Source organism: Ambystoma mexicanum, chromosome 4p (assembly GCF_040938575.1).
Source record: "Ambystoma mexicanum isolate Mex_15411 chromosome 4p, UKY_AmexF1_1, whole genome shotgun sequence".
Lineage (NCBI taxonomy): Eukaryota > Metazoa > Chordata > Amphibia > Caudata > Ambystomatidae > Ambystoma > Ambystoma mexicanum.
In genome coordinates this window covers 304,212,856-304,238,204 of record NC_090927.1, presented here as the reverse complement: position 1 = coordinate 304,238,204, position 25,349 = coordinate 304,212,856, and the positions used below count along the sequence as shown (strand labels likewise).

At 44.1% G+C, this 25,349-nt stretch overlaps 1 protein-coding gene across 3 annotated transcripts in view; it reads right to left on the bottom strand.

The window, feature by feature from the left end:
* Window positions 1-25,349, bottom strand: part of TP53I3 (tumor protein p53 inducible protein 3) — a 207,928-nt gene that overhangs the window by 112,724 nt on the left and 69,855 nt on the right. Inside the window, exon 2 of one of the 3 annotated variants that reach the window (XM_069605865.1) lies at window positions 2,728-8,798. The exons of the other annotated variants lie outside the window; for them this stretch is intronic. Within the exon in view, the coding sequence (XP_069461966.1) occupies window positions 3,647-6,961 (3,315 nt within the window). The 5' untranslated portion in view covers window positions 6,962-8,798 and the 3' untranslated portion in view covers window positions 2,728-3,646. Of the gene's footprint in view, window positions 1-2,727; window positions 8,799-25,349 lie in introns of those variants that run through there. 3 annotated transcript variants of the gene reach the window in all.

Sequence of the window (25,349 nt, the reverse complement as noted above, 5' to 3'; positions counted from 1 at the left end):
TTCCCCGGTTTTCCCTAGACGATGTTTCTAGACAAGTCCGATCTATGAAAGTCTCGTCAAAACAGGTTGATCCCTGTTCCTCCAAAACCATCAAGGACCACATTGATCCCCTGGCTCATGCTCTGGCCGACTTCTGCAACCACTCCTTCGCCACTGGAGTCTTCCCTTCCCCCCTGAAGCACTCCCTTGTGCACCCTCTGCAGACCCATCCTGCCCGGCTAACTATCGCCCAATCTCCATCACTCCCTTCCTGGGCAAACTCTTGGAAAAGCTGGCCATCTCCCAGCTAAATCTTAACACTGAATCTGTTGGTTGTCTCCGTGATCATCAGTCTGGCTTCAGAGCTGCCAGAAGCACGGAAACTGCTCTCCTGAACATCCGTGAAGACCTGCTCTCCAACCTGGATTGCAACATGTGTCCTCATCCTGCTTGATCTCTCTTCTGCCTTTGACACAGTTAACCATGCCATCCTGCTCAACCGTCTCCATGATAACCTGGGTATCACTGGTAAGGCCCTGGCATGGCCGACTTCTTTCCTCTCCGATCGACCCTCCCAGGTGCAACTCAGGTCCTTCCTCTCCTCCATCTCCATCTGTGGTGTTCCTCGGGGGGTCTAACCTCTCTCCCTGGCTATTCAACCTATACCTGGCACTTCTTACCCAATGCATTGCTGCGCTCTGCCCCAACTTCCAGTGCTATGCGGACGACTCAGCTCATTTTCAGGCTACCTTCAGCCACCTCTTTTCACTCTCTCATCTCCGACTGCCTGTCCGCCATCCAGGAGTGGTGTGCCGCCAATGATTATCTTTTGATTAACAAATTGAATTATCTGTGAGTCTACAGATTTTTCTCTTTACCTTTTCTAATGTAAAGATTATATATAGTATGTTTCTCATTCGGTATAAATGAGAAATATGAACTGCACCTGTAAATCAGCACCACTCTACCTCCTGAAAGTTAGGCCTGGCTGCTCTGGTACGGCTACCACTTAGAGAGACTTGTGATTTTGGAGCAATAACGAACAGTACATAAGTCAGAAAGATGCAGTGGGCTTAAGCAAAATATCCTTAATAATATGGAGCATCCAATATTTGGTCACCTGGAAACTTCACATTTGTTGTGTGGTGATTCCACAGCATGCTGTTGTACACAACAAACACTGATACTGTGCTCTACTGTTATAATGATACACCAGTGTAAAATGAAAATCAATCAATTGGAGTGAAATCACAACAGGGAGTATGCATTTTTCTCGTCTTCCCAGAGTGTAATTAGACCTTAGGTAAGGGTAGGATACTGGGTGCCCTGCTTCAGAGGAAAGGCAACGCTCGCAAGCAGACCTGCTTCAATGGCAGGCCGGTTGTGGAGAAAGGCACCAGTTCTGCTGTGTCACACTCCGCATTAGCCCACATCACCCCAACAGGCCTTCCGTCAGGTGAAATGCTGCTCAATAACAGGCCTGGTGACATACTTACTGCACCATCCAGTGCAGCTTCCAGACATGGCTGGAGTAAAGGCTGCTCATTGTGGCAGTCCTGCAGCCCCTGCTGTATGAAAAACACAACCTTTTGTTCCTGATGAAGACACAGTCATACAATGTCAGAATATTAAGTCAAAACTAATACACATCACTGGAAAGACGGAGACAGAATATAAAACCAAAGGAGCTTCCGCCTAACTAGTAGACATTTGTCCGATTGTTGACTGTTTGATTTTGCATGAGGTTTTTTCAGATTGCTTTCAGCATTTGCAATTTGGTTTTTGTATTTATTGATTACAATTTTTTTTGGTTTTCTTTGTGCCTTTATAAAATACTTTTTTCCTTAAATGTATTGATGGGAATTTTAGACTACCAATATATATATTAAAGTTGTCATCTTTTTGCACTTTTAAAAAAATATATTATTATTATTATTATATGCTTTATGCTGGGCTTGGACAACGTCAGCCAGGTTGTAGGGAGGCAATTGGGTGACCCGTTAGAGTAACTGCATCTTTTTTAGATTCATTCCATTAGACTACACAATTTTTAATTTTGAGCACATTTATCCCACTGTTGGTGGGTTAAGAGGATTCCTACAGTTTTTCTATGTATATCTCTGTCAAAGTTAACCGGAATGATTCATATGTGGCTAGAGGCTGATGTGGCCTGTCTTGGAGTTTAGAGCTGTTCATATTGTAGGTATATACAAATGTATGAAAAACCAATGCACAGGATCCCCCTGGCACACTGAACTCACACGCTGACTACCATCTACCTTTATAACAGAACACTTTACCAGAAGTCCACCCTGCCAACTCACCCCGACATGCCTTTCCTTAAGAAAGGTCAGTCAACTTTCCCTTATCCTTCTCTATCAATCTCTGCTCTCTATTTCGCCTCTAGCAATGGCAGTACCTCCCCTGTCCCACATTTGTCATAGACACCGTTAAGTTAGAACAGTACAATCAGCACTCTATGCATATTTTAAATGCATATGGTGTGCAAGGAAAGATTTTTTTAAAAAAATCTTTTTATTAAAAAGGTTCAATGTAAAACAAATAAATACAAATGAAAAAGTCCAAATACCAAATGAATACAAAAAAGCAATCACTGAATACATTTAACATTTTTCCTCTTTTCCCCTTTTTCTTCTTTTCTCTGTATTTTTCCCTTTTTTCCCCCCTTTGCCCCCATTTTATTCCTCCTCCCCTTTCTCGTTATTTTGAATATTTTTGTTGCGGAAATATACAGTAGAAGGGGAGTCTAAGGAAATAAAAGAATCAATAGAGAGGAGTAAGACAGAGGTGGAAAAGGGAAAGTCATTGAAAACATCCCATACTGGCAAAATATGTATCCATTTTTCTCAACCTCCTACATCCTCCCCACTTGAAAGGATAGAAAGGTCATGTAACCAATCATCAATTGCGTAGCATCACTCTTCCAACATTTTAAAATGTGTTTCTTTGCAACCATGAATGCTCCATATGCCCAAAAGAGTAAATCAGCAGACACCCGAAGATCCACAGGAAACAATCCCAGTACACATATTAACGGAGTACGAGGGAGGGACAAATCCAGCAAGGTCTATCCTCTGAAAAACAGCTTCCCAAAAAACAAGTAATTTTCTGGCATGGCCAAAACATATGCAAACTCGTTCCAAAATCTGATTTACAATTCCAGCAAATATCGTCCTTTAACAGTTAACAGAATTTCATCTTCGAAGGGGACCAATAAATATAATGTATGACCCGCTGTTGAGTAAATCACAAATCTGGGTCAATTTTATATCTACCCAGGCCTGCACAAATGTGATTGCACTCACTATCCGAGAGGACTAAACCTAGATCAGAACTCCATATCTCCCTACCACATTCAGTTCAGATGCCACATTTACATCCTTTGTTTGTTTGTTTGTTTGTTTGTTTATTTATTTATATTGCGCACCAGACCCTTAGGTTACCGGGCGCAGCAACAAGTATATGCGAAGCTTACAATGTTACAATGTTGTATAAATGAATTTACAGTATTACACAATATTACACAAATTACCAGAATGTACAAATAAACAATTGCCGTATTTACATGAATGTACAGTTAACAATATACAGGATTAGCAGTAATAAACATAAGGGTTAATGTCACGTCAGGGTGCATTAGGTAGGACTACACTTGTGAGTGTTCAGGTGTCAAGTCGTTGTTGGCGATAATGTGTTTGATAAGGTTCCTTCTGAAGTGAGGGAAGGGTTGGTCAGCTCTTAGGTTAGGTGGCAGGGCGTTCCACAGGTTAGCAGCTTTCACAAGGAAGCTGACGCCACCAATTTTGGCAAGTCTGAATCTGGGTACTGCCAAACAATTGGAGTTGGCGAGTCTCATGGGTCTATTAGAGGTTTTTCTTTTTATTTTGTCCATCAGGTAGCTAGGAGCAGCATTATTTAAGGCCTTATGGGTTAGTGAGATCATTTTTAGCTGGATTTTGTTCTCAGTGGAGAGCCATTTATGTTGCCGCCTAGTCGAGGAGATATGCTCCCTCTTTTTTATTCCTAATGCAGCTCTAAGAGCATTATTTTGTAGAGTTTGAAGTCTTTGGGTATTGGCTTTATTAGCACTACTGTATAGGGCATTACAGTAGTCAAGTCGGGAAAGAATTAAGGCTCTAGCCAAGATTAGGCAGCTGGTATTGGACAGGAAGGGCTTGCCTGCTCTAATCAATTTACAGGTGTAAGCAGTGGTGGAGGCTAGGGAGTTTACCTGTTTGGTGAAGGACAGGGTAGAGTCGAGATAAAAACCAAGTGTTTTTACTTCCCTCGAGACTTTGATGACATTTCCGTCTATGCTGAAGGCTGAGTAATCCGGGCCCAATTTGTTAATATTGGCTTGTGTGCCCAGAATGATCAACTCTGTCTTATCATCATTCAGGCAAAGACCGTGAGTAGCCATCCATGCCTGAATGATGAGATACACTCTATTCACCAACTCCCCATCCTCGCTATGATCCCCAGAAAGTGGGAAGAGAATCTGTGTATCATCCGCATAGTTAGTGTAGGTGATACCGGGATTGTCCAAATCATCGAACAGAGGTTTGGTGAATATATTGTAAAGGGTCGGAGAGACGCAGGATCCCTGAGGGACTCCACAAGTAATGGGTATAGGGTCAGCTGCTGCCGATGGGGAAAAGACTCTCATAGTTCTCTCACTCAGAAAGGATTCTATCCAGCTGATAGCTTGGGTGGAGAAGTGAGCGGCAACGTCCAGGTGTTTACAGAGGACTTTGTGGTCCACAAGATCGAACGCAGCTGAGAGATCTAGTAGGAGGAGGAGGGCTGTCTTACCCTGATCTCTCAGTTCGTCTATTTGGGCCTTTAAGTCAATCAGGGCTGTTTCCGTCCCGTGTAATGGGCGGAAGCCAGATTGTCTAGATCCTAGTAGTTTGTGCAGTTCGAGGTAGTTTTGAATCTGTATGTAGGCCACTTTGTCCAGGATCTTCAGCAGAAACGGAACTGTGGTGATTGGGCGGTAATTGGTAGGGATGAGAGGATCTAAAGTTTGCTTTTTAAGCAACGGGAGCACCCAGGATTGTTTTAGGTTAGCTGGGATGATGCCTGTGGAGAAGGATGCATTGACAAGTTTGGAGATAAATGGTGATAAGTCTCTGGCAGCGTCTTTTATTAGCTGTGCTGGGCAGATGTCACCTTTGCAATTAGATGGTTTGAGGGTGAGGATGATTTTTTCAATCTCAAGTGTGTATGGTTTGGTGAAGGAAAATTTGGTAGGTTGAGGCATGAGGGTAGCCTTAGGTGGTGACAGGGTAGGTAGTTTAAGCGAGTCTTTTTTCAGTTGAATTTTATTTTGGAGGGTAGTAATTTTATTAGTTAGGGCATATTGGATGTCAGAACACCAGGTCTGATCTTTAGTGCAAGTGTCTGGTATGGCAATAGGTGACTCAAGTTCCTTTAGGATGGAAAAGAGTTCCTTCACACTTGATTTAGAGTTAGCGATACGATCGTTATATGAATTTCTCTTAGCCAGACAAACTGCATTTTTGTATTGACGGGAGATAGATATTAGGTTGGCCTTGTTCTCAGCAGTTGCACATATTTTCCAGTTGGATTCATATTTTCTCTTGGTGAGACGTAAAGCCTTGAGTTCCGGCGTAAACCATTTATTTAGATGGGCTTTAGGTTTGCTTGTGCGCATTTTGAGTGGGGCAATTTTGTCCAAAGTATCAGTCATGATTTTGTTATACTCATGAACTAATGTGCCGGGGTCTGAATTGTCAGGCAAGGCGTTTAAAGTTGGAAGAATAGCGGGTATGACATTTTCCATTGTCATATTCTTTTTGTTTCTTGTAGGGCATGAGAGTGCCATGGGGACGACTGTAGAGGATGGTTGGGAGGTTAGGAGGTCAAAGGACACTAATGAGTGGTCAGACCATGATAATGCCGAGATAGATGAGATAACTGTAGTACAGTTAGAGTCAGCGACCCAGTCTAATATTCTACCTTTCGTATGGGTAGGGTTGTTGACTTTTTGGGAGAAGCCTAGGGAGTTAATAGCGTGGGCAATAGTCGCGGCATGCGCATCTGTTTTGTCATTAAATCCTAAGTTGAAATCCCCTAATACCAGCAGTTGAGAAGTAGTTTTAGCATTGAGGGTTAGAAGTTTGTGTAGATCCTCTTCAAAGGTCCCAAGCGGACCTGGAGGTCTATAGATTAGGTGAATGGTTAGGGATTGATTATTATTTATAAGGAGTTTAGCAGTGAGGGCTTCACAGGATTGTAGCGTTTGTGCAGGGGCTAGTCTTAGTGAGAGGCTTGATTTAGAGATAATGGCAATTCCGCCTCCGCGGGAGCCCTCTCGGTCTTGTCTGCATATAGTGTAGCCGTCAGGTATGGCTAACATGAGTGAGGGGCCTGCTGCCTGGTGTAGCCAGGTTTCAGTTATGGCAATGAAGTCCAGATTATTCTCAGTGATTAGATCAGCTATCTCAAGGGCATGTGCAACTAGTGACCTGGCATTGAGGAGTGCTCCTTTATAGGAGTGATCCTTAGTTTCCTCTTTAGTATGTGTAGGATTAGGAGCGTTTTTCGCACTGGATTTTGTCTTGGACACAGATATTTGGGTAAGCGATGAAGCTAGGGTGTGGTTGGAGGCGTAGCCTGTATTGCCAATTTGATGTTTCATTTCAGATTTTGTAGTAAGGAGGAGTCGTCTGGGTGTCTCATGGAGTTTGTTAAGTCTGGCACGTAGTTTACTATTTCTATCGTGAGTGGAGCTAGGCTTGGAAGTGTAAGCTAGTGGTTCTAACAGAGCTTGGTGTATAGAGTCAGTGTAGGCATGAGTATTAGTAATAATATCTGGTGATATATGTGATAGAGGTGCAGGTGAGTATAGTGGGGTCTCTGTGTAGCTGCCCTGCTTGCTAGTAACTGGAAGTGTAGCAATAGCCATGATGCAATAGAAGCTAAGTAGGCTGGACATTGTGCGTAGCTAGTACTTAGTTTGGTGGGAAATAGTTTACAGGGTTATGCAGGGAGGATGTAGCCTGTGGTAGGTGAGATGATCTGGCACAGCTTAGGAGTGTCACATTAGCTAGAAGCACAGCGCCTAGAATAAGCATATCACAGTGGTCGGGGGCACAGCAACTAGAATTGTAGTATCACAGTGGCTAGGACCACCACACTTAGGATTGAGACTCTCATAATAAGTGATGAGCATAGCGCCTAGAATTGAGTGCGCCGTGGCTATGAAGCAAAGTACCTAAATTTACCTAGTGCCTAGAATAGGAGTGTCACAATGGCTAAGAAGTTACAGTGCAGGTTTAGGAGTGTCAAAATGTCAAGCATGCACAGCGCCTAGAGTGAAGTATCGCAGTGGCTAGGAAAGCACAGCACTAGTTTAAAATATCACAATATATAATGATATCACAGTATCACAAAGTCAAGCATGTACAATTTTAGTAGCAGATACAGGCTAAAGGTAACTGTTCGGAGCACGGCATATAAGTCTAGGTGCAACCGACACTGATAGGTCACACGAGTCTCCGTGAGTCATTCAATTGCAGAGTACAGTTCAGGAGTGGAAGATGGCATTAGGACAAAGGCGTGGAAGCAACTGAGGGATCCATGGTGCAAATGAAGAACATTAGACAATATAACTTCTAATTTATAGGGTGTATAGATGAAGGTAAAGGGGTCAGAGGACAGACCTTACCGAGGATTGACCGGAACGCCCAGAGCCCATCCAGCTCCAGACAGGCTCCCGACAGGCAGTAGCCTTCGTGTGTTGCCTTAGTGGGATTGCCGGCTCGAGCCTGCCGGCTCGTGATTGGACGAAAAGTAGTGGCTGCTAGCCAATCCGGAACGATGCTGCTGTGGGGTGTGGACTTCCAGCAAAGGTGGCTTAGGCAGTGATGGCGGCGGCCATTTTGGAGAGGGGTAGCCTCGTGGCAAATTACTGCAGTTAGTGCAGATTAAGCAGGAGAAAAAGCCTGCAGGTGGATACAGGTAGGTGGAAGGGGCATCCAGGGCAGAGGAATCATGGAACAGGTAAAACGAGGTAAATTGCGCGGACCATTTACCCGTTTCGTTCCGACTCGATCATGGATTCCAATTTCTTCCCGAGGTCTAGGCAACAGCCCAGTGCCCTCCGGTGGCGCTTCTGCGATGGCCACTGCTCCTGCAGTGGAACGGGAGCTCCTGCTCCTCTCGGGGGATCAGGAGCTGAAAGAAGTTCACACCTAGACAAATGCAACATAGGGGGCGGGGAGACTATGTACAGAGGCGTTCAATGGCACAAATAATAATTATAAAATGTTACTAAGTACACGATAATGGCGTGCCTCCAATATTCGTAGCTTATATTTACATTTCAAGAACCCAAAACTAAGCATAGAAGTTCCATCAAAAATGTGCCCAATTTTCCAATTACCCAAAGACTGCCAGGAGGACCAAGATAAGGGACGATTATTAAACTGAATAGCAGAGTTCCGCAAGATTGAAGATTCCAAGTGCAGAAGGTATTTTATCCCTGAGGTTTCACAACATTTCTTCCAATCTTTCAGGACCTGCCAAACAAAATGAGTCTTATCAATAGCTATTTTTTTGTTCATACTAAGGAGGCAATCCAGAGGAATTGGATAAACAGAGAATTTCTCTATACCAACACAATTCGGACAAATAGCAGCATCTTCCCTCAACCAAAAGTGTAATGTACGAAGAGTGAAGACTCTGTGGCATGGAGCAATATTTGGGAAGCCAGATTTTCCAGAGCGCACCGGCTTCAAAAGTACATCTGCCCCCTCTCCCCACAGAAAGTCCTGAAAAACATAATCAATGTCGTGAATTAAGTTTCCTGTTAGAGAAAATGGGAGCATACTAAAAATATAAACTAGCTTTGGAAGCAAAGTCATCTTAATAACATTGATTTTACCCCAGAATGTCAAGTTCAGCCTACTCTATTTCATAGCTATTTCCGCAGGTTTAGCGCAGATATTATACGCCAACAGGGTATTTACTTGCCTAGAGATAGGTATACCCAGAAATGTAAATTAATTTGTTTTCCCATACATCATGTTCAACACCCAGGTGATTTCTATGACACGCAAGTGATATAGGGAAAATCAGTGTCTGGTAAACATACATTTTGTAATTGGACACACAGCCAAATGCCTGCAGAGTTGACACCAACTCCTTACGATGGTTCCGGATCAGAGAGTAAAACTAGAAGGTCATCTGCATACAGTAGGACCTTTGAGATGCAGTCAGCCAACGACACACCTTTATTATCCGTGTTTCCTTTAATACAGATAGCTGGGGGCTCAATAAAAAGATTTTTAAAAAGAGGCGATCGAGGACAACCCTGCCGAGTACCACGATACACAGGAAAACACTCAGATAAGCAACCATTCACCAAGACCCTTGAATTAGCATTTCTATTTAATGCATTAAACAGTTTATATACGCAATCCACAATTTTTAAAATACTTGTCCAAGGTAACTCCAATTTACCCTATCGAAAGCCTTTTCTGCATCAATACTAACTGCAGCATAAGGGTCAGGTGAATCACCTTTTAAATGCACTACATCTAAAAGCTCTCTTAAATATTCAAAACTATTCCGGCCAAAAATAAATCCTGTCTGGTTTTGGTGAATCAACTTCGGCAACAATGGGTTGATTCAAACTGCAAAAATCTTTGCCAGACGTTTGATGTCAGTATTTAGTAGAGATATGGGTCTATAATTTCCACAGTTCGAATGATCTTTCCAATGTTTTGGGATCACAGATCACTGCAATTAGCATAGAATCAGCCATCTGTTCGGAATTAATAATCTCTGTAAAATGATAGACCATAAAATGTGAAAGGGAAGCACTAAACACAGCATAGAATTAAATCGGGAATCTATCTGGCCCTGGAGATTTGCCAGAAGACATCAACCCCATAGAATCGATAATTTCCTGTACTGAAATTTCTTCATCCAAAGGTAGTCTATCACTATCACTTAACTCTAGGATACACATTTTCTAGATAGTCGGCCACTTCAACTTCATCTACAGATCCTTCTTCATAATACAATGTCTCATAAAACTTTCTGAATGCACCTCATATGTCTTCTTTTTCCCTAAAAAGTGTGCCATTATCTTCTTACATAAAAAGCACGTGTTTCCCCTTCTCTCTTCCCGGCAATCTGTCAGCCAATCGTATCCCAGATCTTTCCCCATGCTCCCAAAATGCTTGCTTTGTGTAGAAGAAATCTCTCTCTGCCTTACTGTGTATCATTTTATCCAATTAACATTTTGCATTCATCATAGGCGAGAAGGAATTAACTGAAGGATTGGCTGTATGTTCAGCTATACGTTGCTTAAACTCCAATTCCAATTGTTTAAAATCTGCTTGAGATAGAGGACTTTTTGGATTGTATACAGGGAAAATTATGGAAGCAAGTTCTGGGAATGGCTATGTCAATACCGAATACGATGATTTGCCATGAAGTTGGGATCTTACCCTTATCTGTTAAATGGTATTGGCGACGACTCAACAACTATGTCAAACTATTGGCTCCACCGAAAAAAATCCTTATACGAGGACAATTATTGAATGAGGAGAATGTACCCTCCATCGTAAAATATAAAGATAAAATTAATTCTAAAGGAAACCATGATTGACAAGGATGATCTAATAATAGGAATCCCAGCTTGTAAACAGATATTCCAAAAATACTTTTGGTGTGTTATGGTGGATCAAATTGGTAAAAGTAAAATGTATTATGAATATGCCAAATTCACCAGAAAACTTGGAGACTGTGTGCATTATTTGGACATTTTCCTGTGTAATAATGCAAGAAAGCTGTATATGAGGTTTAAACTGAATCAATTTATCACAAATGAAAGGTTGCTTCTGTGGGCTCAATTCAGTCGTAACAAACCTACGGGTAACTGTCGCGATTGTGAACAAGGGAGAGTGCTTGAAACCTTGAAACACCTTACTATGTTTTGTCCATCTTTCGACTCCCAAAGAAATGTATCCTTTGGGTTGTATATGTATAATGACTCTGATACTTGGAAAGAATCCTTGTGGAGAAGGTGTATGGAAGGTTCAAGCCAACGGTTGACACTATGTTTGACAAGATTTTTAGGACCTCTCGATTCAATTCTAATTTTGGAGTATAAACTGCTTACAGAAACTAGGGTTTAGTCTATTTCTTGACACTTAGGTTTTATTTGGATAAGGATATTGCATTGTATTGTCTTGCTTTTTTATGATATTGTTATGTTTTGTTATTGAGGAATGGCTGTTGAGAAATTTTAAATGCATCTGAATTTGTAATTTCGAATTTGAATTTGAAAACTGACTTGTAATTTTCTAACTTTTTATGTTCTCATTTTAACCTGTAACTTGTTTAATTTTGTAAAGGTTTGTTTTAAACCATAAACAATAAAAAAAAAATCTGCTTAGTTCGTTTTCCTTTTGTATGAGACATAGCTGATTATCTTACCACGTAAGAAGGCTTTCAACGCATCCCAAACTATAGTCAATCTGTCAACTGATTCAGCATTTTCTCAACAAAAATCGAGATGTTGTAAGTGACTTCAATCCAGCACTCCAACTAAGTCAATGCCTAGTCTGGGATGCCCAATGGAAGCCCTTATTTATATATTTTTATGGTAAAGTTCTTTAAATCTGGATGATGAACCCTTATATAACGCCCCTCTCTTTGGATCTCCCCGACCTCACTGAGCCAAGAAGTAGGTTTGTTTTGTAAATTAAAAGGTTTATTTGAAGAATTGAACAATATATATCACACTTTTATTAATAGAATAATATCTGAATAGCACACTTATGAATATGACAGGAATCAGCAATGGGTAATATTACAATATCAACTATCTCTTTAATCAGTTAGGAGTAGTAATAGGAGAATAAGGTAGCAGAGAATACTTTTATGGTTCAAGGAAATGCAATGATGGGAAAATGCAACACAGAAATAAACTTGATATGGTTTCAATCAAAAGACAATATGATCACTTTTTCCCCCTGCGACTACTCACTCCCCCCTATGCAATATGAAGAGATGGAAATGAGGACACGCAGGTTTCAGGGATACAATCCATAATGCAGTTCAATCCCAGTTCCCCCAGCAAGTTTAGAGAGAACAGATTTGATATTAAAATAGGTCAAAAATACTTTTGAATATGATTGCAATGAATGGGAAAAATATGCTAAAATTATTTTAATTCACTAAAGGAGATTCGGGATAAGCGATAGTTACTTTGGATTGGTTCAAGTCAACACTAGCAATGATTCATGAATGATTTATCAGATTGAAAACGAATTTCAACAGTTTAAAACAAGAAAAAGCTATTTTGACAAGTGATGAAATGGAGCCAAATTGCAATTCACAGCAATTTTTCCGTGTGCGTGAAACGCGATTACGGAAATACTATAATGAATGGCGTTTTAGGTTCGCTGGAAAGCTTAGGATCTTAGCTTCAAAATGACAGTTACATTTCGGTTCTAGGACGTGCGGTTCAAAAGTTAGAGGTTTTTGTGAAGGTAGATGTTTCCGAAATAAAGTGAAGATTTCAAAATTACAGATCTCGCTTTAAAGAGTAGGAATCAATATGGACTTATACTAAGGAGCTATGAAGAAGTAAGACACTCAACGGGCAGCCACCAGAACAGGGCGCCTCCGCTCTGATCTCTGTCCGTCAAAACACTTGTCCCTCTTCAGAAAATATCAGCGCGAAGATGATTATTGTTACAATTATCACAAACAATATAATGAGAAGAATTCAGGATGGACACAGGATTCTATAATGCAGTTCTGGATAAGCGGAATAAGATTACTTTAAACTAAGAGATTAGCTATGGACAGTTCTAGACTAAATACTCACTCCTAAGCTTTGGGCTAGAATGGGCCTCGTCAAAGATCTGGTCAAGGGTTTGGCTTCACTCGCCACCGGACAGGATCAGGCACTGGGTTCTGCTCTCCGCACGGCACTATGGTCTGGGTGGCCTCTTGAACTGGATCTGACGGGTTCTGGATACAGCTCTGGTCTCTGTTTCTGGGTTCTGGCACAGGGTTCTTGGCTAGAACAGCAAAACAGCTCAGCCAGGCTGTTGGATTTTCAGATGCCCCTTGGAAGTTTAGGGGTTATAATCAGGTTGAAAAAGATTCTGAGGCCTGCTGCAAAGAGTTCAGTTTTTGGGTTAGGCCTCTGCTTCAGGGTCTAGAGTTGGTTCTAGAGTTTGGTTCTGGAGTTGTCTGGATCTCTGTCTGGAGTCTTCCTGCAGGGTGCTGCGCCAAGAAATCAGTTGAGTAGTGGAGGAGTGCGTCTGTCCCATCTGTCCTCACAGTCCCTATTTATGTATTTCCAAAGTGGGTGGTGAGGCTGATTCTCTAGGCCCAACCCTCTAAGGATCTGATAGGTTAGAAGATTTCCTATCCCCTGATTGGAGAAAGGATCAGCGTGTCAGAATGAGTCAGAGTGATGCTGTGTTTATGGTCCAAAAGAAATCCCTCCCTTTTGCTTTTACATAGAAAATCTATTTTCCCCCAAAAACATATTTCCCCAGATACACAAGTTGTTGAGAATACATAATTACATGACAGATTGCTTAAGGTACATTTCTGTTCAAGTCCCATGTTTCTACTAGTTTGGGTTCAGAAATGACAACATTTTTGCGCTTTTGGAGGGTTTCTCAATATTAATTCTGCACCAAATTTGTTACATGAATGTATATCCTCTCTGGGTATATTACTGTAAGTTTTCATGTTCCTAACATAAACACAGTAGCTACATATGAATAAATTCCGGGGTTTGGTCACAGAACATCGCACGGATTTCAGCTTAGTCTTAAACTGTGAGTGAATTTTTCATTTGAACAATCTCAAAGTTTCACATTTTTGTAAGTTCAGTACACTTTGTCATAAGCATTTTTATAAAACATACATTTTACTCAAATGTTAAATCCAGATTTCGGTATGGTCCACCCCCAGAGCTGGGCTGACTCAGAGGGTCACATGTCTTGTTTCCTGCCAGCAGTTTGTTGCCAGTTACACCCAAATTAGCATTCCCGATTCAGTCCAAGGCCCCCATTGTTTCTTTCTCCGGGCTGCAGAGAAAATCCCCTCCCCTTTTGATTAACATGCCAATGCGACATCCTCCTTCTGGTGGGAATGACAAGGTGTCAAAGGTTTTCAGGGGAAGCAAGCCTTTTGGAGTTTTAACTGCATCAGGTTACTTTCTGATCAATTGTAACATAGTTCCTTGTGAAAAAAAATAATATTTAGAAACTCAAAATAAGCAATCTTTAAATCAAGTCTTTTTCAACATGAAATCCCTGTGTGGCACTCTTGTATGGTATTTTGATGGAATTCTCTTTGGCATATTTAACTTCTGAAACACCAGTTCTCCTGTTAGAATTATAATCGCCAGCACCTGACAGAGGCGAGTAACGGTACTACACCCATTTTGACAGCTGTCTTTCCATCAAGTATCTTTAAAAGAGAATTTTGGTCTGAGAACATATGATTTTTGCTGACATTGTATTGATGTGGATTCTTGCAGTAAATGATGTGGAACACCCAACAAAGAGGTTGGATCTTTTAGGTGATTTGTGAGCCATGATTTTAGCAATTTTTGACAATCAAGAAAACGGATTTTCAAACAGCTCTGTGTTTGTTTTTCAATCAGCATTACCATTTCCATGTGGTTTCAGGCTACTTTGTGGGTAGCCCAATGGTGGTTTTTGGCAGTGATCTCCTGTGCTCACTAAGATAGGCAAAAGTGGATGGTGGCCTATTTTTCAGGTTTTCACTGCGCAATTTCTGGTGATTCCTAGCGAGCAGCATGCTTTCCAGTGGCCATTATGGTGTTTCTGCTGCCAGCAAGGCATAGTGACGTTGCAGTGATGAGTGGGTCGATACATCCCACAAGCCCCCCTCTTGCGATGGCCGTTGATCTTCCATCAATGGAACTTCACAAGACTGAGATGTCAGCATCATCTCTCCGGATTTCACACATGGCAAAGTTAATCGTCTTTTCCTCCATCAGGGGTGGATCGATCGGTTCTCCTCGCCAGTCTTGATGGGAGTATTGAGCGATACCCCGGGCCCCTCGGATCTTTGCTCCCGGTCTCTCTCTCTCTCCCTCCCCCCCCCCTAAAATGACAAAGCAAAACATATTTGTAGACATTTCCCCACCACTATTAATGTAGTGGGGCGGACATATACATTTTATAAATCAGGAGACATTTGCATTATTGTATTTTATAGACTATATGTGGAATATTTTAGGGTTGGAATTTTATGGATCTGGAGTGGCCCCCTCTGAGGTTCATGAAGACTCCTCCAGCTGCTGCAGTGTGCCTAGGATGGCAACACTTCAGCTGATTAATATGGACCCACTTGTCTTCCCCTTCTGCCAAACTGCCTTTGGGCATGCAGATCTTGTAGGCGACTGGTGAGATCTTGTCTACAATTTAAAAAGGTCCCTTCCAGGTAGGCAGAAATTTCCGCTGTTTGGCCTGGTGCCTTTGGAAATTGTATAGATAAACCCTGGTCTCCTACATTGTATTCCTCTCTGGTAGTCTTTAAGTCATAGTGGGTCTGCATGCTGTCGACTGATCTTTCTAGATTTCGCTGAGCATAGGCAAAAGCATGTTGAAGATGTTTTCTTAAATTTTCAACATACTCATGAGTTGTGGAAGCATTGATCAATGTCTGCTCTTGGGTCCTGTAGAGCAGATGCTGGGGAAGCACCAACCTGCGTCCAGTCATCAGCTCAAACGGTGACATTTTAGTTGCAGATGAAGGGGTAGATCTGATGGCCATTAGGACAAGAGGTAATCGAATATGCCAACTTGGCCCAGAATTTGCCAGAAATGTTTTTAATATGCTCACAATGGTTTGTTGTAACGTTCTACTGCACCACTAGAGGCTGGCCGGTAAGCAATATGGAGCTTCCTTTTAACCCCAAGTATCTCCCATATTTTTGTCATGACTTCGCTGGTGAAATGGCTACCTCTGTCTGACTCGATCCTTTGGGGTAGTCCAAAACGCGAAAAGATATGGTTGATCATCAGGGCAGCTGCTGTTTCTGCCTTGCAGTTTGGGGCCGGGAGACATTCCACCCATTTAGTAAATAAGCATGTCACCATCCACATGTACTTATTCCCCCTAGAGGAGCGAATCACGGGGCGATAAAATCTACTTGCAAATCTGACCATGGCAGTGTCATCCTCCTCTTTTGGAGAGGCGCACAGTGTGTGAGGGATGTTGGCTGAAATTGTGCACACACAAGACACCCCTTCAAGTATTGGTCAAGGTCCTGCCCCATGTGTAGCCAGTATGCAACCTCTCTTAAAATTTCAAGCGTTGTATGAATCCCCCTATGACCGGCTGTGGCCGCATCATGGGCATGACATAACATCAGGCATCGGAATGCGGTAGGAACCACCCACTGATCATGGCCAGCTAGGGATTTCCTTACCAACAAACCGTCTTGGATTCGGAACATTTTTGGACATTTCATCAACACTCCGAGGTCCTCTTTCCCAATGTAATCGGTATCCGTCAGGAAAGATCTCAGGGTCCTCAATGTGTTGATAAAACTTACCAATTATTGGATCCCCTTTTTGAGCCGTAATCAAATCAGCATCCGGGGTCTCCTTACTCCATTGTGCAGTTGAGAGATCATTGCGAGCATTTGTCTGGGACCTAGTGATAGCAGTGACATGGATTTCCCCCAACAGGGACTCAATCTCTATTAGATCCCCCTGGATGGCCCTGGTTTTGGCCAGCTGACCAGCTAAGTCATTTACAGTTTTGTCTGGTCCCTCTACTTGGGAATGACCCTTGATCTTTTTCCAGTAGATGGTCATCCCATTCGAGTTGACCAGATCATCAATATTTTGAATTAACTTTCCATGTTTCAAGGGTTTGTTATTAGCACATAACATGCCTCTGGTTTTCCAGTTAACCAGGTGCTCCACGAACCCGTTCCGTACATAATCCGAATCTGTGATTATGACCAGTTCGTGGAGTTGATGTTGGACAGCAGTGAGGATGGCTTGATGCACAGCCATCAACTCTGCCACTTGACTACTTCGGGGACCAATCTGGTACCCAGCGGAGGGTTCTGGGGACTCATTCACCCATGCATTCCCTATGCCAGCCACAAGTTCTTTTTCCCCGTTGTTGTCAACATGGTAAGAGCATCCATCCACATAGACAGTGGGCATTCCCTCACACTTGTCTTCTTCAAAGACTTTGTGTGGGGAATTGAGGTATGCCTCCATGTTGTCCTTGATTTTTGGACTTTCGTCCTCGAGACAGTTTTCTCTGGCACAATCATGCAAGTCAGCCAGACCTTGCACGAGGGGACTCTTCTTGTTTTGGCTCCATCTGACCGCCACAGGAAAGCCTTGCATTGACAGAATCCAGGAAGTAATTCGGGAATTACTCACATTTCCGGCCCGGATTCTGTCACTTTGGAGATATTGCAGAGGCTGGTGTGGAGTCTCCACTATGATGTGTTCCCCCTGGATAAACGGGCGGTAATTCTTCAATGCCCACCCCGTTGCCAGGAGTGCCTTCTCACAATCGTTGAATTTTTCCTCCACAGAGGATAAAGTTTTACTCACATAGGAGATTACTTTATTGTCCTTGTCATGCTTTTGGTATAATTCTGCAGTCAAGTATGTATTAGAGAACCCTGTCTCCAAGAAGAACTCCTTGTTTCTGACAGGGTAAGTTAGGCAAGGCGCTTGTGAGGGGCTTCTTTTGAGTTGTCCTACTGTAACGCTCACCTGATTCTCGCAGAGGCGCCGGTCTTGACTGGGCGACTACCGTATCTTCAAAGGTGATGTGTAGCACCCGGTTGGCTCTTTGGGCTGGACCTCTGTGCACTGTATGCCTGACGTGTAGAGTAAGATGTCTGCAGATAGAAAATATGGGGTTAATGAACTGGGGTTATTGGGGTGTCCCTATCTCTTTCCTCTTCTCCTCTCCTGTAGACCCCCAAAGGTTAACGCTCTCACCTTAGGTAAGTGAATGCCGAGCTCTCCATCTGCCTCGGGGCAGGGTGCTGTAACCAGTTTCTTCACTGGATAGGTAGCGCAGGCCTCTTGACTTCAGAGGACTGCTGTCCGTCGTTTACTGCACGAACGGTAAGTTTCGAGTCATTCAAATGTCTTTAAAGTCTTTAGTAATGATGTCTCTTGTTTTGCAGGGTTCCGGCGATGGCGGATGACGGGCTGAAGTGAGTGGAAGATGGAGCCCGTGTGATGAATAGAAGCGCCTGGAAGCACGTAAGTAAGCGCTTGTTGCCTGCTTCACTATGCGCTCTAACTGTCTTTTTATTTTGCAGGTACGAGTTCGGAGCGGCTGCAGGGTGCCGGAATACCCACTGGATTAGATGTGGAAAGGAGTAATGGCACGTGAGTATTAAAGTTCCCCAATGTCTTTTAAACGCACCTTGTTTTGTCTTTCAGATGCGGGATGCAGCGCCGAAGGCCTCCGGAGCGTACGAAGAGTAGGTAAGCCTTTGCCTTTCAGATGCCGGAATGCTAACCTGTTCTTTCTTGTCTTTATAGGTGTTGCTGAAGACTGGATTCAGGATGGTAAGCCTTTTTCCTTAGGCCCAGGACCGGATGCAGAAGACATGATGAGCGTTCTGCTGCAGAGGTTGCAGAATAACGCAAAGCAAGATTCATCCACCGGGTGTGGTTTAAATAGCCTCCTGTAGTGCTTAGGTGTCTCCTTCCACAGCCACGCCTAAGTAAGAAAAGAGTTCCTGGTAAGAAAAGAGTTCCTGCCTTCCAGAAGAGTTCCAGTGTTCTGAATCTAGGGAGTGGCTCCAGCCCCACCCAACAGGAAAAGTAGTTCCAAACAGAAGAGGATCAGAGGCTCAACTGGCAGGCAAGTAAGCAGCATGGTCTGCTGAAGGTAAGTCCACCCAAGCATTATGAGCCCGGCGCTTCCAGCGCTGGGACTGGGCATATTTATGAGCCTGGTGCCACTGGCGCCAGGACTGGGTCCAAAAGGTCCCAATTGGGACTGGTTGGCACTCGGAACCTGGGTTATGGATCTGCTTCCAAGGGAGTTGGGAAAACCCTGACCTTTTGGAAGCAGAGATCATGACAGTACCCCCCCTCAAGGCCCCTCCCAAACCGGGCTTCTCCGGGGGTTTTGGCTTGTCAGGAAATGTTTGGTGAAATCTTTTGATTAGGCGAGGAGCGTGGACATATTCAGCAGGTTCCCAGGATCTCTCTTGGGGGCCGTAGCCTTTCCAGTCAATTAGGTAGAATAGTTTAGATTTGGAGATCTTGGAGTCCAGAATGCTTTTGACTTCAAACTCGAGTTCTCCATCCACTAGGATAGGTTTTGGAGATTTGGTTAGTCGGGTTTGAGGTTGCACGGGTTTTAATAGAGAGACGTGGAAGACCGGATGTATCTTCATGTGCGGGGGCAAGTCCAACTTGACCGCTACTGGGTTTACTATGGTAGTGATGGAATAGGGACCAAAGTATCTTGGGTTGAATGTGCGTGGCCCTTTTAGAGATAAGATATTTGGTGGATAACCAGACTTGATCCCCTACTTGATAGTGAGGGGCTTCCTTCCGATGTTGATCTGCTCCTTTCTTGTATTGTTCTTTAGCCCTTTGAAGGTGAGAAACAGCTTCCTTAAAGGCTTGGGTGATTGTAGAATGCAGGTAGTCTACTGCTGGCGTTTCAAGATCTTGGAGGGGATCCAACTCCGAGGTTCGAGGGTGACTGCCGTACAAAAGAAAAAACGGGGTTTTCCCAGTTCCCGAATGGACAGAGTTATTGTAGGCATACTCGGCTATCCAAAGGATATCTTTCCAAGTTTTTTCAGTTTGTTGCAGCATGCAGCGTAAATACTGTTCCAGAGTTTGATTGGTCCTCTCGGTTTGTCCGTCGGTCTGAGGGTGGTGACTGGTCGATAGTCTCACATCAATTTGAGCCGACCGACAGCAACTTCGCCAAAAATGAGAAATAAATTGACTACCTCGATCCGAAATTAGAACCGAAGGAAAACCGTGCAGTCGGACGATGTTTTCGAGAAATTCTCGGGCCAGAGTTGCTGCTGTTGGCAAGCCTTTGAGCGGAATGAAATGCGCCATCTTGGAGAATAAGTCCACGATTACTAGAATCGTATTGTATCCGGAGCATGGAGGTAGATCGGTGATGAAGTCCATAGAAAGCGTATGCCAAGGGCGAGGTGGGATGTCAATAGGGCGTAAGAGGCCTGCTGGTCTTTCCTTTTGACTCTTGTTTTGGGCGCATACTCCACAGGACATTATAAAGTCTCTGATATCTTTTTTCCAAGACGGCCACCAGAAGTAGCGCTTGATCTTTTCTGAGGTCTTGGCTATACCGGGATGACCTTCCATTAAAGAGTCGTGATAACAAGAGATTACTTTTTTCTGTAAATCTGTGCTGGGTAGGTATAATCGTTCTTGAAAATACAATAAGTTGTCCTTTACTGCAAAGTCCTTTCCCTGCAGATGCCAATTCTGTATGTCTGCTGGAGTTACAAGTTGCCTGGCTTTATCCTTAACTTCCTCTATGGATTCTGTGGCGATTACACCCAGAATTCTTTGTTCGGGAATGATTGGTACAGGTTTAGGGTTGACCAAGTGTTCTTCCACTCCCATCCGAGAAAGGGCATCGGCTTTACCGTTCTTTGTACCAGGTCGATAGGTAATTATGAAGTCAAACTCGGCAAAGAATAATGCCCAACGGAGTTGTCTAGAGGATTGGGCTTTTGCGGTCTTCAAATATTGCAGGTTTCGGTGATCCGTAATCACAGTAACGGTGTGTCGGGCCCCCAGCAGATAATGCCGCCAAGCCTTAAAGGCAGACTTGATAGCCAGAAGTTCCTTGTCAGTAATCGTGTAATTGATTTCAGGAGGCGAGAATTTGCGGGACCAAAATGCCACGGGATGCAACTGATTGGTTACCGGGTCCTTTTGTGATAGAACTGCCCCCATGGCAAGGCTTGAAGCATCAGTTTCCACGATGTAGGGGAGTTCGGGGCGAGGGTGTTTTAAGATTGGTGCAGAGATAAATTTAGTCTTCAAATCCTGGAAAGCTTGTTCCGCCTCGGTAGACCATTCAAAACGTTTGTTTTTCTTTAACAAGGCAGTGATGGGCTGGACTATTCGAGAGAATTCGGGGATAAACCTGCGGTAAAAGTTAGCGAAGCCTAACATGCTTTGCACACCTTTTACGGAGGATGGTGATGGCCATTTGAGAACTGCATCGACCTTCTTTGAATCCATACGCACTCCGCCAGGTGATAATATGAATCCCAAGAATTCAACTTCAGTCACGTTGAAAACACATTTTTCCAACTTAGCGAAAAGTTTGTGTTGACGCAATCTTTCGAGGACCATTTTCACGTGTTTCCGATGTTCAGATTCCGATGAAGAATAAACGAGGATGTCGTCAATGTAAACAACAACACATACATCTATGAGCTCTCTGAGGACATCGTTCATAAAATATTGAAAGGCGGCCGGGGCATTGCAAAGTCCGAAGGGCATGACCTGATATTCAAATAGCCCATACTTGGTGCGGAAGGCCGTCTTCCATTCATCGCCCTCTTTTACTCGTACCAAGTGGTAAGCTCCTCTAAGATCCAGCTTTGTATATATGCATGCTTTTCTGACTTGGTCCAGGAGTTCAGGGATCAAAGGTAACGGATATCTATTCTTAACGGTGATCTGGTTCAGGGAGCGATAATCGATACAAGTTCTAAGGTCTCCTTCCTTTTTTGGAACGAAGAACAAAGCTGAAGAAGCAGGGGACTTGGAAGGACGAATAAACCCATTTGCCAGGTATTGATCCAGGTATTGTCGAAGGTGAAGGTTCTCAGGCTCGGTGAGAGAATAAATTCTACTACAAGGAGGAGTAGATCCAGGTATCAGGTCTATCTGGCAGTCATAAGACCTATGAGGAGGTAGAGAGTTAGCCTGATCCTTCCGGAAAACATCTTGGTATTCTAGATATTCGGGAGGTAACTGGGGAGTCTCTGAAGAAATTGCGGCCAGTGCAACACCAGGTGGAGGGTGACAAGTAGAGACACATTCTGGAAACTGGACCGTTCTTGCTCGCCAATCGATCAGAGGATTGTGTTTCTCTAACCAAGGTATTCCTAGAATAAACTGAAACTGAGGGGCCTTGATCACATCGAACACGATCTTCTCATGGTGTCCATCTTGACTTACTAGCGTCACCTCTTGAGTGGTATGCGTTACTGGCCCGGAGGCTATCTCCGTACCATCCACCGTAGTAATGACGTCCTTTACAGCCTTGGGACAAAGAGTTAGATTCATCCTCAAAACCATTTCATGATCCACATAATTGCCGATGGCACCGCTGTCGACGTAAGCTTCAATTGCATGTAATCGATCCGGATTATCAGGGCTAATGAGGACCATAGGTATCACGAAATGCGAGGTCACGGAACTGGTTTTCACGCTCGGCAAGAGGACCTCTATTCTTGTCGGGCGAGGTCGTTTCCCTGCTCAGAGTTTGTAACTTTGGTAACTGCAGCTCCTACTGCCTTCTTGGCAGGTTTCACCGGACAGTCTCGAAGAAAGTGCCCCGAGTTTCCGCAATATAGGCATAATTGCAACTGTTTCCTCCTTTCCCGCTCCCTTTGTGTTAGAGGACCTTTCAGACCCCCTATTTGCATGGGTTCCCCGGAGTCTACTCCTTTGGAAGGAGTTGGCGGTTTGGAAAATACTCGAGCATCAAACTTGGAACGATCGGCCTTCCTGTTCTGCAGCCTGTGATCTATTTGAACGACCAAGTCTATATAATCCGAACAGTCTTGTGGGGGATTCACTACTTGGGCTAAAACGTCTTTGAGCTCTCCACGTAGACCTCTATAAAACAGCGTAATCCTTTTGTCCTCAGGCCATTGAGTTTCCACTATTAGTCTATTGAAAGATGCAATATAAGCCAAAAGGTCTTGATTACCCTGTCGCAACGAAAGAAGCTCATTATCCAAGGCCTGCCCCTGTGAATGTCTTGCGAACAGTTTTTCCATACTAAGCTGAAAGGCTTGAAAATCATGGAGAACCGGATCATCTTGATTAACTAGAGGGATCGACCAGTCTGCCGCATTGCCACTAAGGTACGAAAGTACAAAAGCTACTTTTGCTTGATCAGTTGTAAAGGCTGCTGGCCGGCATAAGAAGTGCAACCGGCACTGATTGATAAATACTGCAAACCTCTTTGGGTCACCAGAAAATCGTTCGGGCGGAGCCAGAGGTACATTCCCAGGTAGGTTGATCTGCACTGGATTCATAGAGGATGTTGAAGGAAGATTTGCCCCTGATGCGGGTAACAGGGTCTGTCCGGCTTGTGACTGTAGCACTTGTCTAGCAAGATTGTCTGTTCTCTCCTTGGAAATAATTAGTTCCCTTCTTAGAGCATTCGTTTCCTGACGAGTTGCATGCACTTCTGCCCTTAGTTCCCCAAGTAACCGGGCTAGGGGGTCAGTATCCGAGGTTTCCATAGCGCCTGGGCGAGAGTTTTGCGGTAGGCTTTGCGTTCTGTAATGCTCACCTGATTCTCGCAGAGGCGCCGGTCTTGACTGGGCGACTACCGTATCTTCAAAGGTGATGTGTAGCACCCGGTTGGCTCTTTGGGCTGGACCTCTGTGCACTGTATGCCTGACGTGTAGAGTAAGATGTCTGCAGATAGAAAATATGGGGTTAATGAACTGGGGTTATTGGGGTGTCCCTATCTCTTTCCTCTTCTCCTCTCCTGTAGACCCCCAAAGGTTAACGCTCTCACCTTAGGTAAGTGAATGCCGAGCTCTCCATCTGCCTCGGGGCAGGGTGCTGTAACCAGTTTCTTCACTGGATAGGTAGCGCAGGCCTCTTGACTTCAGAGGACTGCTGTCCGTCGTTTACTGCACGAACGGTAAGTTTCGAGTCATTCAAATGTCTTCTTCAGTAATGATGTCTCTTGTTTTGCAGGGTTCCGGCGATGGCGGATGACGGGCTGAAGTGAGTTGAAGATGGAGCCCGTGTGATGAATAGAAGCGCCTGGAAGCACGTAAGTAAGCGCTTGTTGCCTGCTTCACTATGCGCTCTAACTGTCTTTTTATTTTGCAGGTACGAGTTCGGAGCGGCTGCAGGGTGCCGGAATACCCACTGGATTAGATGTGGAAAGGAGTAATGGCACGTGAGTATTAAAGTTCCCCAATGTCTTTTAAACGCACCTTGTTTTGTCTTTCAGATGCGGGATGCAGCGCCGAAGGCCTCCGGAGCGTACGAAGAGTAGGTAAGCCTTTGCCTTTCAGATGCCGGAATGCTAACCTGTTCTTTCTTGTCTTTATAGGTGTTGCTGAAGACTGGATTCAGGATGGTAAGCCTTTTTCCTTAGGCCCAGGACCGGATGCAGAAGACATGATGAGCGTTCTGCTGCAGAGGTTGCAGAATAACGCAAAGCAAGATTCATCCACCGGGTGTGGTTTAAATAGCCTCCTGTAGTGCTTAGGTGTCTCCTTCCACAGCCACGCCTAAGTAAGAAAAGAGTTCCTGGTAAGAAAAGAGTTCCTGCCTTCCAGAAGAGTTCCAGTGTTCTGAATCTAGGGAGTGGCTCCAGCCCCACCCAACAGGAAAAGTAGTTCCAAACAGAAGAGGATCAGAGGCTCAACTGGCAGGCAAGTAAGCAGCATGGTCTGCTGAAGGTAAGTCCACCCAAGCATTATGAGCCCGGCGCTTCCAGCGCTGGGACTGGGCATATTTATGAGCCTGGTGCCACTGGCGCCAGGACTGGGTCCAAAAGGTCCCAATTGGGACTGGTTGGCACTCGGAACCTGGGTTATGGATCTGCTTCCAGGGGAGTTGGGAAAACCCTGACCTTTTGGAAGCAGAGATCATGACACCTACTGCCTCGGCTTGTTCTGGACCCCATTCCCACTTGACCCCCCCCCTTCAAAAGATGAATCAGGGGTCTGGTGATCTCTGCGTAGCCCTCAAAGAACTTTCTGTTGCAATTAGTCAGTCCAAGGAGGCTCCTTAGTTCCTGCAGAGTTGTGGGGTCCTTCAGATTCTGGAGTGCTTCCACTTTCTTTTCCTGGGGACAGAGACCCTGAGGAGTAATCTCATGCCCCAAGAAATTAACACGGGTTCTACACCACTGTGCTTTCTGAAAGGAAAGTTTTGCTCCGGCTGCCCTCAACTGTGTCAGAACATAACAGATCTCTGCTATGTGTTCCTCCACAGTTGAGCTTTTGATGAGGACATCTACATAAGCCAGGTTATCCCTTTCACCCAGGTCGGGCATGGCCTTATGTAGGAAAATGTTGAATTCATTGC